Source organism: Doryrhamphus excisus, chromosome 12 (assembly GCF_030265055.1).
Source record: "Doryrhamphus excisus isolate RoL2022-K1 chromosome 12, RoL_Dexc_1.0, whole genome shotgun sequence".
Classification (NCBI taxonomy): Eukaryota; Metazoa; Chordata; class Actinopteri; order Syngnathiformes; family Syngnathidae; genus Doryrhamphus; species Doryrhamphus excisus.
The window spans coordinates 1,572,018-1,587,033 of NC_080477.1; the positions used below are offsets into that span (position 1 = coordinate 1,572,018).

The 15,016-nt window shown below is 34.6% G+C and overlaps 1 protein-coding gene across 6 annotated transcripts in view; it reads left to right on the plus strand.

Moving 5' to 3' along the window:
• LOC131139611 (BTB/POZ domain-containing protein kctd15) overlaps nt 1-15,016 on the plus strand; it is a 58,325-nt gene that overhangs the window by 24,032 nt on the left and 19,277 nt on the right. For all 6 annotated transcript variants that reach the window (XM_058089365.1, XM_058089362.1, XM_058089364.1 and 3 more), the window contains one exon: nt 4,918-5,062. In XM_058089365.1, coding sequence (XP_057945348.1) covers nt 4,918-5,062 — 145 coding nt within the window. The remainder of the gene's footprint in view (nt 1-4,917; nt 5,063-15,016) is intronic.

Sequence of the window (15,016 nt, forward strand, 5' to 3'; positions counted from 1 at the left end):
CATTCATTCATTCATTTTCTACCGCTTTTCCTCACGAGGGTCGTGGGGGGGGGGTGCTGGAGCCTATCCCAGCTGTCTTCTGGGCAAGAGGCGGGGTACACTCTGGACTGGTGGCCAGCCAATCACAGGGCACATATAGACAAACAACCATTCACACTCACATTCATAACTATGGACAATTTGGAGTGGCTAATTAACCTAGCATGTTTTTTTTGGAATGTGGGAGGAAACCGGAGTACCCGGAGAAAACCCACGCATGCACGGGGAGAACATGCAAACTCCACACAGAGATGGCCGAGGGTGGGAATTGAACTATAATAATCATAATAGTTCTAATAATAATTACAATAATCTAATAATAATTATTATTATGTGCTTGTGTCTCTTTTTTCAGGAGCACTTTGTAAACAACAGACCATGTCAAACAACGAAATTGATACAACCATCAAAAGGTTGGCTCAGGCCATGATGCCAGCTTGTATGTTGAGTTTAAATGAAATACTTTGGAAAGATTGGGCGGGCCGTATTCAAACACTTGGCGGGCCGGATGTGGCCCACGGGCCGTAGTTTGCCCACCCCTGCTTTAGGCAGTGGTTCTCAACTGGTTTCTCAACTGGTTTTCCGTATACCGAAATTCCACCGCTAACAACCCATCAGTCCAAACTCGTGCATGACAAGTTTTACTCTCGGCCGCAACGTCTTTTTCGGACTTGAATAAAAAAATTAGACAAGAGTTTGTAATTGACTGCATTGTATGCAGCCAGATATAATACTCATACTCGATACTCATTTTTTTTTGCTGATATCGGTTCAATATCCGATATAAAAAACATCTCCCAGTCACGACTCACACGTCGGGAATCGTGCTATGAAGCATTGGTTGGAGTTCCGCATGGAATAACGATATGTTTTTGGTCAAACATTTGCATGGACATGAAATCAGGTATTTCCCATGACGTCCGTTGTTAGCTTGCTCATATTAACTTGTATTCTTGCGCTAGAATGCACAGAAAAGGGAGAGAAATATATGTTGATGATTGTGAATGATCGGTAAAATTCCAAAAATAGCGCAGTTGTCGGGCGGTACGGCGGTCGAGTGGTTAACACGCAGACCTCAGCAGCTAGGAGACCAGGGTTCAATTCCATTCCAGTTTGCATGTTCTCCCCGTGCATGCGTGGGTTTTCTCCGGGTACTCCGGTTTCCTCCCACATTCCAAAAACATGCTAGGTTAATTAGCCACTCCAAATTGTCCATAGGTATGAATGTGAGTGTGAATGGTTGTTTGTCTATATGTGCCCTGTGATTGGCTGGCCACCAGTCCAGGGTGTACCCCGCCTCTCTCGCCTGCAGACAGCTGGGATAGGCTCCAGCACCTTTGCGACCCTTGTGAGGATAAGCGGTAGAAAATTAATAAATAAATGAATGATTCGGTTGAGCTGGTTTCATAATTACACCTTTTGAGTGTTAAGTTGGTGTGTGATGAGTTTAGTGTTCTTTTTAAGAACACTAACACATTCCAAAAACATGCTAGGTTAATTAGCGTCTCCAAATTCTCCATAGGTATGAATGTGAGTGTGAATGGTTGTTTGTCTATATGTGCCCTGTGATTGGCTGGCCACCAGTCCAGGGTGTACCCCGCCTCATTTGCCCCAAGACAGCTGGGATAGGCTCCAGCACCTTCGCGACACCTCGTGAGGATAAACGGTAGAAAATTAATAAATAAATAAATGATTCGGTTGAGCCGGTTTCATAATTATACCTTTTGAGTGTTAAGTTGGTGTGTGATGAGTTTAGTGTTTTTTTTGTAAGAACACTAACACGTGAGGAAAAAGCAGTAGAAAAATACATGAATGAATGAATAATATCACAGTATTTAAATATGAATTGGGCTAATAAAAAAAATGAGCGGGTGGTCCCTGGGATAGACTAGCTGATACATGTCCCAATACTTTTGTCCACATGATGTACATTCACAGAACCTGTTAATACGATTGATCCGAATAGGAAAACATGGAGGAAAAAGGCCAGCGCAAAGAAAAAGAACGAAAGTGAGTGAAGTGAGTGGAGGTTGAGGGAGGGGGGGTGGGGTTGGGGGGGGGGGGCGAGTGGGGGGTGGTGGGGTGCAAAAGAAAAAGAAAAACAGGCAGCATTTTAATTGCTTTTTAAAAAAGTGGAGATGAAAAACAGAGTTAGCCCGCAGGCGTATGGTGAAATTCTAGCTGGAAGAATTGCAAGACCATATGAGAAAGGAACACCTCGGGCCAAACAGGGAGATGAGTATTGGTTTTTTATAAAGCATTTTGCATCGATTTCCAGAGAGAAAAGCCAGCCAGGGAGGGAGAAGGGAGGACGGAGACGGAAGAAAGAAAGAAAGACAGGAAAGAGAGGAGAAATAGACATCTTTTTCTCCTTTAAGCGGTCAAAGAAAAGAAGTGTTAAAGGGAATTTGTCGAGGTCACCTGACCTTACGCCGATTCATTGAAATCAAATGAGTCCATTTTTCCATCATGGCGTCAAAGTGACGGAGCGATCAAACGGCAGACGACAATAACAAGCGAGGACAACAACAACGCAACACAGACCATTCGCTGAGGGACCGCGAAAAAAAAAGAGTGATGGGAAGTGTGTGAGATGTGTTGCCAGCATTCCCAAACATTCCCGCTATTAAACGCGGAAATAAAGCACATTTATTGTGGCAGTAACAAGATGAAACATTAGGAAAAACAGCAGCCCCGAGCACAACATCGCTTTTAATTGTTAAAAAGGCATGTTGAACGTTTGCAGGGAAATGATGAAGAATGGGGTGGGGTGGGGTGGAATGGGGTGGGGTGCGGCGTAGACCTCCTCCAAGGCCGAACGCTGCTAATTTGGATCACATGCCGTACATCCATGCAGGAATTATGGCATTCACGTTCCAACTAAATACTCTCACACGTTGTTGATTTGTTTTAAGGAGTCTTTTGTAAAAATGTTGCTGGGGTCGTCTCCGTAGGAAAGCACGGAATTAGAAATAGCCAAAAACTGTCGCCATTCTTCAATTTTTATTCACTGCGTACAGCATTTTTAATACCATGTGACTGTCAATCAAGTCAATTTAATGAAATACTCAAGCTTAACTAAAATAGCCGATAACGATGAGCAATTCTCATTGTGGATATTATGGAAGCTCGTTTCCGCCACTGAAAAAAAAATTATCCATAGGTAAGTCGAAATAAAAGTCGAGATAAAAAGTCGAAATTATCAGATAGAAAGTCGAAATAACGAGATAAACAGTTGAAATTATGAGATAAAAAGTCTGAGATTCTGAGATAAGAAAGTCGAAATTATGAGATAAAAACTCGAAATTACGAGATAAAAGTCGAAATTATGGGATAAAAAAGTCGAAATTACGAGATAAAAAGTCAAAATTACAAGATTAAAAAGTCAAAATTAAGAGATAAAAAGTCAAAATTACGAGATAAGAAAGTTGAAATTCTGAGATAAAGTCGAAATTATTACATAAAAAGTCGAAATTTTGAGATAAGAAAGTCGAGATTATGACATTAAAAGTCAAAATTACGAGATAAAAAGTCAACATTTTGAGATAAAAAAAGTCAAAATTCTAAGATAAAGTCGAAATTATGAAATAAAAAGTCTAAATTACGAGATAAAAAGTCAAAATTTTGAGATAAGAAAGTCACAATTCTGAGATAAAGTCGGAATTATGACATAACAAGTCAAAATTACGAGATTAAAAAGTCGAAATTACGAGATAAGAAAGTCGAAATTCTGAGATAAAGTCAAAATTACGTGATAAAAAGTCGAAATTACGAGATAAGAAAGTCGAAATTCTGAGATAAAGTCGAAATTCTGAGATAAAGTCGAAATTATTACATAAAAAGTCGAAATTTTGAGATAAGAAAGGCAAAATGATGAGCTAGAAAGTCCTGATTATGAGATAAAAAGTGTAAATAATGACTTAGCTTTTTTATCTCGTAATTTCGACTCTTTATCTCATAATTTCGACTTTCTATCTCGTAATTTTGACTTTCTATTTTGTAATTTTGACTTTTTATCTGGTGATTTCGATTTTTTTATCTCATGATTTAAACTTTTTATCTCGCGATTTTGACTTTTTATCTCATGATTTTGACTTTTTATCTCATGATTTTGACTTTCTATCTTGTAATTTCAACCTTATTATTTCATAATTTCAACTTTATTATCTTGTAATTCCGATTTACCATTGGGATATTTTTTTTTTCAGCGGCGGAAACGGGCTTCCATACTTTTTGTATCTGTACGCGAGGTACGTACGTTAGCGTACAGATAGCTACGTGGTTGCAGTATGTCGACTGTACTGAAATAATTTTTTAGGCATGGAAATAATAAAAAGGATGTGTTTGTTCACGACTGTCTGGACATTTTGCTAAGTGCATTTTGCTAACATGCTAGTGTTAAAAACGGCAACACGACAACAACGGCACTAAAACAGAATCTGCGGCGTCTTAGACAGATGTTTTTTTTATTGATATTATTACGATAATTATTATGATAATCCAACGTCTAGCTACCAACGTCCTCTTATTAGTATGTCACTCTCCTCCGTTCGCCGCTTCGGTTTCATTTCCCGGCTGCTGTGTAACAGGTGAAATAATAGCCACATAATGCTACGTTGGTGCCATTAAATTATTTTTGAAAGTACACGCGTGCGTCCATAATCTGTCTGCAGAAGGGACACTTCAAACGAGTCTGGAACGGAGGAACACGCCGCCTTGAGCGCCTTGTTTCAAGCGGCCACACGAAAGCATTTCAGGCTCGTCGCTAATAAAATTGAAAAATAAATGGAGGGTAATTGTTTCATGCATTTGGCGGGCTTATTCCATTAAGTGTGTGTCTGTGTGTGTGTGTGTGTGTGTGTGTGTCTCAATTTCCAGAATCAGTCGCCTGTTCAACGGTACCGAGCCCATCGTATTGGACAGCTTGAAGCAACACTACTTCATAGATCGCGATGGAGAGATATTCCGCTACATCCTCAGTTTCCTCAGGACCAGCAAATTGCTGCTTCCGGAAGACTTCAAGGTAAACGTGGTCACACGCTACTTTGTACACAAAGTCTTTGTATAACAACACAAAACGTGTCAAATAATATTTACGTCACATCCGATGGACTCCAGACCCGTCGTAGCGTCATCATGCACATGTGATTTCTTATGGGTATGCCTGAAACACACCCGTCTCTCATGAACCACTTTTTTCGTTAGCTTGGTTTTGTAGTTTGTCGATCGATTTTAGTGACAGATGGCTTGTTAGCTGCATGTTTGGTTCGTTTTTAATACTGTTATTACTATTACTAAGTTTTTTATTCATTTTCACACACATTGTTGCATGACATTACCTTAGTTTGCGCTATTGACTAAAAAAAACTGTTCTCCTCCCGTTCAGTGTGGAAGTGGTATGTTTTTGGTTTCGTAATTTTGTTCTTCAAATAAAATAAAACTAAAAATAAAATAAAAATGTAAAATATGTTTAAAAATATTATATAATATTATATATATATATAATTATAATTAAATAACCATAACCAAATAACCAAAAAATAATATATTATATATTTTTTTAATTTTTTATTTTAATTTTATTTTTAATTTATATATGTATTTTATATATATATTATATATATGATATATATAATATATATTTCATATATATATATATTTCTGTATATTTTATATTATATTATATTTTCAATTATATTAATTATGTGTACCCCGCCTTTCGCCCGAAGACAGCTGGGATAGGCTCCAGCACCCCCGCGACCCGCATGAGGAAAAAGTGGTAGAAAATGAATGAATGAATATTAGGAAAGCAGGAAGTGAGCAAATGTAACAGTTACTGATTGTAAAAGTACCAGATGGAAAGGTAGGATTTAATAAGCTTTGTGGAACTGTGAACTGAAAATAAATTTAAAAAATATAAAAATAAAAAAAAAAAAAATAATTATTTTATTTTATTTTATTTTATTTTATTTTATTTTATTTTATTTTATTTTATTTTATTTAAAAAAACTTCAATTACATTAGGAAAGCAGGAAGTGAACAAATGTAACGGTTAGTGATTGTAAAAGTACCAGATGGAGGGGTAGGATTTAATAAGCTTTGCTTCTTCCTACTCCTTTTGGACATGTGGAACTGGGAACTGATTATGGGATGCACTCAATTGGAATCTGATGCATGTTCAAATGAAATTAAACCATTACCATTACCGTTACCATTACCATTACCATTACCATTACCATTACCATTACCATATAATGTTGACACTTGGAGTGTTGCTTCATGGCTTAAATAATTCCAAACAGATCATTTTATATGGTCCAGTTTTCTATGTTCTAGCTACGAAAATAATCAATTTATTAATATTGAAACCGAAACCAATTAAACGCGATAAACGAGCGACAACTTAGACAGTTTTTGTCTGCATTTGCCGCTACTAGCTTAAGTGTTATTTATTTGATTGATATTGGTCAATTTACCCAAATATTGAGGTTGACAAAACCTGACCCTGACTTAGTCGGCCTAATTGAATCATCGTTAACATCGTTAGCATGTTTATCGCACCAAGCCTCATCCTGGTTCAGCCATATTGTTTATGCTTCTCATGGCTTCTAATCCACCTAAACCGAAATGACCTTTCCACTTCGGTCGCGCGAGTCGCGGTTCATCCGTCTCTCGTAGGGAACGAGGCGAGACCGAGCCGCTCAGAGCCGGGGGGGGGCGAATCTCAGGGGCCCCACAGAGAGTCTGAACCAGATCCAAAAACCTCAAAGAACAGAACATGACATGAAAGCGCTGCATATTTTGGCAAATGACGGTCTGACTCAGTAGCGATTTAGTTTTTACCGCCTGCTTTATTCATGCTTTGCCTCGCCTTCTGTGAAGTCTTGACAGTCCAATCAGGCGCCGCCGCGCTGGAGGAGAATGCCTCCGACTTCATTGTTTCCACTCATTACAATCCCCCCCCCGCATAAGCCCCCGTGTTGATCTGCATACCTTTCAATTTGCGTGAAACCCGAGTTAAAAGGGTGGAGGGGGGGGGGGGGGGATGCAAATAGTGCAAGGCAGAATGGAGCATGTCCTTATCTGAACACAATCAGCCCTGCCGTCGCCCCGGGCCTGGGTCTGTTCTGCTGCTGGCAGCCGCAGCCTTGTGTGTTTTGTTAAATCAATGCGAACGTCTGAGCGGAATAGCAACAGGAAAAAATGCTCAGCCTACATCGGCGGAGCAAAAAAAAAAAAAAATATTCCCTATTAATAACCACCCTCATTATTCAACGTATCATTAATCACACAAGAGTAAGCAAGGCACTCAAGGTGTGCTTCTCAAGCGGTGGGTTCGTGCTTTAAATGGATGATTCATTACCTCTTGGGGGGCTCCGGTTCCGGTGATTTGTACTCGGAACGCGCAAAAGTCCTAAGTCACCTCTAGCTTTGTTGTTTTAGCAACGTGAATAAGCGTATCGTTGACAATGCAAGAATGAACTAAGGTCATTTTGGCTTATTACTCCAATGTAGGTCATATGCTAAAAAAAATATATAGAAAGTCTAAATTACGAGATAAAAATTTTAAATTACGAGATAAAAAGTCAAAATTTGGGATAAGAAAGTCGAAATTACGAGATAAAAAGTTGAAATTTTGAGATAAGAAAGTCGAAATTGTGACATAAGTTGAGATTTCGAGATAAAAAGTCAAAATTTTGAGATAAGAAAGTCGAAATTCTGAGATAAAGTCGAACTTATGACATAAAATGTCAAAATTTTGAGATAAGAAAGTCGAAATTCTGAGATAAGAAAGTCAAAATTATGACATAAGTTGAAATTTCGAGATAAAAAGTCAAACTTTTGAGATAAGAAAGTCGAAATTCTGAGATAAAGTCGAAATTATGACCTAAAAAGTCCAACTTTACAACGATACGTCGTTGTAAAGTATCTTAAATGTTTTTAAGCGGTAGCTGTTCCTTTAAAGATGTGCCGTATGTCCTCATTCTGCATCAGCGTTTTAAAACGTTCAACTCCCATCAGGGACGTACAGACAATGCAAGAATGAACTGAGGTCATTTTGGCTTATTACTCCAATGTTGGTCATATGTTAAAAAAAATGATATAAAAAGTCAAAATTACGAGATAAAAAGTCAAAATTTGGGATAAGAAAGTCGAAATTATGAGATAAAAAAGTCGAAATTACGAGATAAAAAGTTGAAATTTTGAGATAAGAAAGTCGAAATTCTGACATAAGTTGAAATTTCGAGATAAAAAGTCAAACTTTTGAGATAAGAAAGTCGAAATTCTGAGATAAAGTCGAAATTATGACATAAAAAGTCCAACTTTACAACGATACGTCGTTACGAGATAAAAAAGTCAAAATTTGGGATAAGAAAGTCGAAATTATGAGATAAAAAGTCGAAATTACGAGATAAAAAGTTGAAATTTTGAGATAAGAAAGTCGAAATTATGACATGAGTTGAAATTTCGAGATAAATAGTCAAAATTTTGAGATAAGAAAGTCGAAATTCTGAGATAAAGTCGAAATTATGACATAAAAAGTCCAACTTTACAACGATACGTCGTTGTAAAGTATCTTAAATGTTTTTAAGCGGTAGCTGTTCCTTTAAAGATGTGCCGTATGTCCTCATTCTGCATCAGCGTTTTAAAACGTTCAACTCCCATCAGGGACGTACAGACAATGCAAGAATGAACTGAGGTCATTTTGGCTTATTACTCCAATGTTGGTCATATGTTTAAAAAAAAATGATATAAAAAGTCAAAATTACGAGATAAAAAGTCGAAATTTGGGATAAGAAAGTCAAAATTATGAGATAAAAAGTCGAAATTACGAGATAAAAAGTTGAAATTTTGAGATAAGAAAGTCGAAATTATGACATAAGTTGAAATTTCGAGATAAAAAGTCAAAATTTTGAGATAAGAAAGTCGAAATTCTGAGATAAAGTCGAACTTGTGACATAAAATGTCAAAATTTTGAGATAAGAAAGTCGAAATTCATCGGCGGAGCAAAAAAAAAAATATTCCCTATTAATAACCACCCTCATTATTCAACGTATCATTAATCACACAAGAGTAAGCAAGGCACTCAAGGTGTGCTTCTCAAGCGGTGGGTTCGTGCTTTAAATGGATGATTCATTACCTCTTGGGGGGCTCCGGTTCCGGTGATTTGTACTCGGAACGCGCAAAAGTCCTAAGTCACCTCTAGCTTTGTTGTTTTAGCAACGTGAATAAGCGTATCGTTGTTAAGGATCTTAAATGTTTTTAAGCGGTAGCTGTTCCTTTAAAGATGTGCCGTATGTCCTCATTCTGCATCAGCGTTTTAAAACGTTCAACTCCCATCAGGGACGTACAGACAATGCAAGAATGAACTGAGGTCATTTTGGCTTATTACTCCAATGTAGGTCATATGCTAAAAAAAAATTATATAAAAAGTCAAAATTACGAGATAAAAAGTCAAAATTTGGGATAAGAAAGTCGAAATTATGAGATAAAAAGTCGACATTACGAGATAAAAAGTTGAAATTTTGAGATAAGAAAGTCGAAATTATGACATAAGTTGAAATTTCGAGATAAAAAGTCAAAATTTTGAGATAAGAAAGTCGAAATTCTGAGATAAAGTCGAACTTATGACATAAAATGTCAAAATTTTGAGATAAGAAAGTCGAACTTCTGAGATAAGAAAGTCGAAATTATGACATAAGTTGAAATTTCGAGATAAAAAGTCAAAATTTTGAGATAAGAAAGTCGAAATTCTGAGATAAAAAGTCAAAATTACGAGATAAAAAGTTGAAATTACGAGATAAAATGTCAAAATTTTGAGATAAGAAAGTCGAAATTCTGAGATAAAGTCGAAATTATGACATAAAAAGTCCAACCGTATCGTTGTAAAGTATCTTAAATGTTTTTAAGCGGTAGCTGTTCCTTTAAAGATGTGCCGTATGTCCTCATTCTGCATCAGCGTTTTAAAACGTTCAACTCCCATCAGGGACGTACAGACAATGCAAGAATGAACTGAGGTCATTTTGGCTTATTACTCCAATGTTGGTCATATGTTTAAAAAAAATGATATAAAAAGTCAAAATTACGAGATAAAAAGTCAAAATTTGGGATAAGAAAGTCAAAATTATGAGATAAAAAGTCGAAATTACGAGATAAAAAGTTGAAATTTTGAGATAAGAAAGTCGAAATTATGACATAAGTTGAAATTTCGAGATAAAAAGTCAAAATTTTGAGATAAGAAAGTCGAAATTCTGAGATAAAGTCGAACTTGTGACATAAAATGTCAAAATTTTGAGATAAGAAAGTCGAAATTCATCGGCGGAGCAAAAAAAAATAAATTCCCTATTAATAACCACCCTCATTATTCAACGTATCATTAATCACACAAGAGTAAGCAAGGCACTCAAGGTGTGCTTCTCAAGCGGTGGGTTCGTGCTTTAAATGGATGATTCATTACCTCTCGGGGGGCTCCGGTTCCGGTGATTTGTACTCGGAACGCACAAAAGTCCTAAGTCACCTCTAGCTTTGTTGTTTTAGCAACGTGAATAAGCGTATCGTTGTTAAGTATCTTAAATGTTTTTAAGCGGTAGCTGTTCCTTTAAAGATGTGCCGTATGTCCTCATTCTGCATCAGCGTTTTAAAACGTTCAACTCCCATCAGGGACGTACAGACAATGCAAGAATGAACTGAGGTCATTTTGGCTTATTACTCCAATGTTGGTCATATTTTAAAAAAAATGATATAAAAAGTCAAAATTACGAGATAAAAAGTCGAAATTACGAGATAAAAAGTCAAAATTTGGGATAAGAAAGTCGAAATTACGAGATAAAAAGTTGAAATTTTGAGATAAAAAGTCAAAATTTGGGATAAGAAAGTCGAAATTACGAGATAAAAAGTCAAAATTTCGAGATAAGAAAGTCGAAATTCTGACAAAGTCGAAATTATGACAAAAAGTCAAAATTGCAAGATAATAAGTCGAAATTTTGAGATAAGAAAGTCAAAATTACGAGATAAAAAGTCAAACTTTTGAGATAAGAAAGTCGAAATTCTGAGATAAAGTCGAAATTATGACATAAAAAGTCAAAATTATGACATAGCTGACTAGAAAAAGTTATCTAAAAAGTCTAAATTATGAGATACAAATGTGAAATTACGAGATAAAAAGTCGAAATGATGACATAAATCGAAATTATGACATAAAAATTGAAAATTGAAAAAAAGAAAATAAGTCGAAATTTTGAGCTAAGAAAGTCGAAATTATGACATAAGTCGAAATTTCCCGCCATTATTATGGTGGGAAATGCTTAATTTAGGCAAACAGTACATAATAAATGTACATATTTTTTACTAAATACTAAATTTTACATTAAAAAAAAACATTACAACAGTTTTTAATTTTATTTTACATTTTTAAAAATATTTGTTTACATTTTTTTACTAAATCTTTTACTATTATTTTGTATTTTTTTACTAAATACTAAATTTTACTAATTTTTTCCTACTTTTTTCCTAATTTTTTTCCTACTTTTTTTCCTAAATTTTTAACTAAATTTTTTACTAAATACTAAATTTTACTAATTGTTTTACTATTTTTTACTGCATTTTTTACTAATTTTTGTTACCATTTTTTAACTAAACTAAATTTTTTAACTTTTTTTACTAAATACTAAATTTTACAATTTTTTTACTAAATCTTTAACCATTTTTTTACTAATTTTTAACTGATTTTTTTACTAAATTGTTTAGTAATTTTTTACTAAATATTTACAGTATTCAACTGTGAAACAGCGTGATTTATTAATGAAGTTGTCAAGTGAAGTAAATGAAATGAAAATGGCCGTCACACTGGTCGTTAAAAATAGCATTGAAAGCACAAAGTTAGTGGTTGCACAATACTGCTTACTGCTCGGCTAGCGTGCCTAATCATTTGTCCAAAACGCACACACTAGACACTACACTAGACTTTATCCGTCCTGCCAACCTCCTCCCGGAGACTATTTTTGTCATCTTCCTCTTCCGTCCCCGAGATGTCGCCTCGCCGGCGGCTCGTCAGCTCGGCCATTATTCTGCAGCTCAAACGGGCTGTCCGGACGCAGGTATTTTCGGGGATGAAGTCGCCTGGTTAGCGCTGGCGGCAGGAACCAGGACGAGGCTACCGCCGGCCCCCGTCTCAACTCACCTCAGCACTTTAGATGAGTCTGTTTTTTTTGTGAGGGCGCTCAGGATGACTAAAGTGCCTCGCAGATAGAACCCCCCCCCCACACACCCCCCCTCCCATGTTAAAAACATATCCATCCACTGGCGTCAGACCTGGGTCGAATGAGGCACTTTGATAAAGAGCGCTGCCCAAAGGGGGGCGTCTCAGTGCCGGTTTTTGTCATCTGTGTTCAGGCAACCTTTTTTTGTTTGTTTTTTTTTCGACACAAGCAGTGTCCAGGAATCGAACCCACGCCCTCTGTAATGTAATATAAGTCACCAGCAGTGATGGATTTGAACGAACGTGAATGAAGCCGTCAATCTTTGTCCTACTAATCACAAGGCATTTGTATTAATTACTAATTGTTTAGCGACGGGGTTTTTAGCTGGATCCTAGTTAAATATTGTCGTAATAGCCGCTTAATGTAGAGCTTCATTAGCATACACCGAGCATACATTAAAAGCCCCCCCCCTGCCCCCCCCACACACACATTGTCTCCTCACCTTCCATCTGCTTACAACCCGAACCTTACGCCTCCATTCTCTTCTCGCCGTTGCGCTGAACGAATAATAAATATACATATTTTTTACTAAATACTAAATTTTACATTTTATTTACATTTTGTACAACTGTTTTTACATATTTTTTTACAATTTTAAAATATTTCTTTACATTTCTTTTACATTTTATTTACTAAATCTTTTACTATTTTTTTTGTATTTTTTTCACTAAATACTAAATTTTACTTTTTTAACTAATTTTTGTACTAAATACTAAATTTTACTAAATTTTATACTAAATCTTTTACTAATTTTTTACTATTTTTTTCATGTTTTTTTACATTTTTGTACAAAATTTTGTACTAATTTTGTACTATTTTTTTTTACAAGCATACATACATTAAAAGCCCCCCCCGCCCCCCCCACACACACATCGTCTCCTCACCTTCCATCTGCTTACAACCCGAACCTTACGCCTCCATTCTCTTCTCGCCGTTGCGCTGAACGAATAATAAATATACATATGTTTTACTAAATACTAAATTTTACATTTTTTTTACATTTTGTACAACTGTTTTTACAATTTTTTTTACAATTTTTAAATATTTCTTTACATTTTTTTTACATTTTATTTACTATTTTTTTTACTATTTTTTGCATTTTTTTCACTAAATACAAAATTTTACTTTTTTAACTAATTTTTGTACAAAATACTAAATTTTACTAAATTTTATACTAAATCTTTTACTAATTTTTTCATGTTTTTTTTACATTTTTGTACAGAATTTTGTACTAATTTTTTACTAATTTTTTACTAATTTTTTTAAAAGCATACATACATTAAAAGCCCCCCCCCCGCCCCCATCGTCTCCTCACCTTCCATCTGCTTACAACCCGAACCTTACGCCTCCATTCTCTTCTCGCCGTTGCGCTGAACGAATAATAAATATACATATTTTTTACTAAATACTAAATTTTACATTATTTTGACATTTTGTACAACTGTTTTTACATATTTTTTACATTTTTAAAATATTTCTTTACATTTTTTTACATTTTATTTTATTTTATTTTATTACACTTTTACTATTTTTTTGTATTTTTTCACTAAATACTAAATTTTACTTTTTTAACTAATTTTTGTACTAAATACTAAATGTTACTAAATTTTATACTAAATCTTTTACTATTTTTTTGTATTTTTTTCACTAAATACTAAATTTTACTTTTTTAACTAATTTTTGTACTAAATACTAAATTTTACAAAATTTGATACTAAATCTTTTTACTAATTTTTTCATGTTTTTTTACATTTTTGTACAAAATTTTGTATTAATTTTGTACTAATTTTTTACTAATTTTTTTTTACATTAAAAGCCCCCCCCCGCCCCCCCCCACACACACATCGTCTCCTCACCTTCCATCTGCTTACAACCCGAACCTTACGCCTCCATTCTCTTCTCGCCGTCGCGCTGAACGAATAATAAATATACATATTTTTTACTAAATTTTACATTTTTTTTACATTTTGTACAACTGTTTTTACATATTTTTTACAATTTTGAAATATTTCTTTACTTTTTTTTTACATTTTATTTACTAAATCTTTTACTATTTTTTTGTATTTTTTTCACTAAATACTAAATTTTACTTTTTTAACTAATTTTTGTACTAAATACTAAATTTTACTAAGTTTTATACTAAACCTTTTACTAATTTTTTTACTAATTTTTTCATGTTTTTTTCCATTTTTGTACAAAATTTTGTACTAATTTTTTACTAATTTTTTTTACAAGCATACATACATTAAAAGCCCCCACACACACATCGTCTCCTCACCTTCCATCTGCTTACAACCCGAACCTTACGCCTCCATTCTCTTCTCGCCGTTGCGCTGAACGAATAATAAATATACATATGTTTTACTAAATACTAAATTTTACATTTTTTTACATTTTGTACAACTGTTTTTACATTTTTTTACAATTTTTTAATATTTCTTTACATTTTTTTTACATTTTATTTACTAATTTTTTTACTATTTTTTGCATTTTTTTCACTAAATACTAAATTTTACTTTTTTAACTAATTTTTGTACTAAATACTAAATTTTACTAAATTTTATACTAAATCTTTTACTAATTTTTTTACTAATTTTTTCATGTTTTTTTACATTTTTGTACAAAATTTTGTACTAATTTTTTTACAAGCATACATACATTAAAAGTCCCCCCCACCCCCCCCACACACACACACATCGTCTCCTCACCTTCCATCT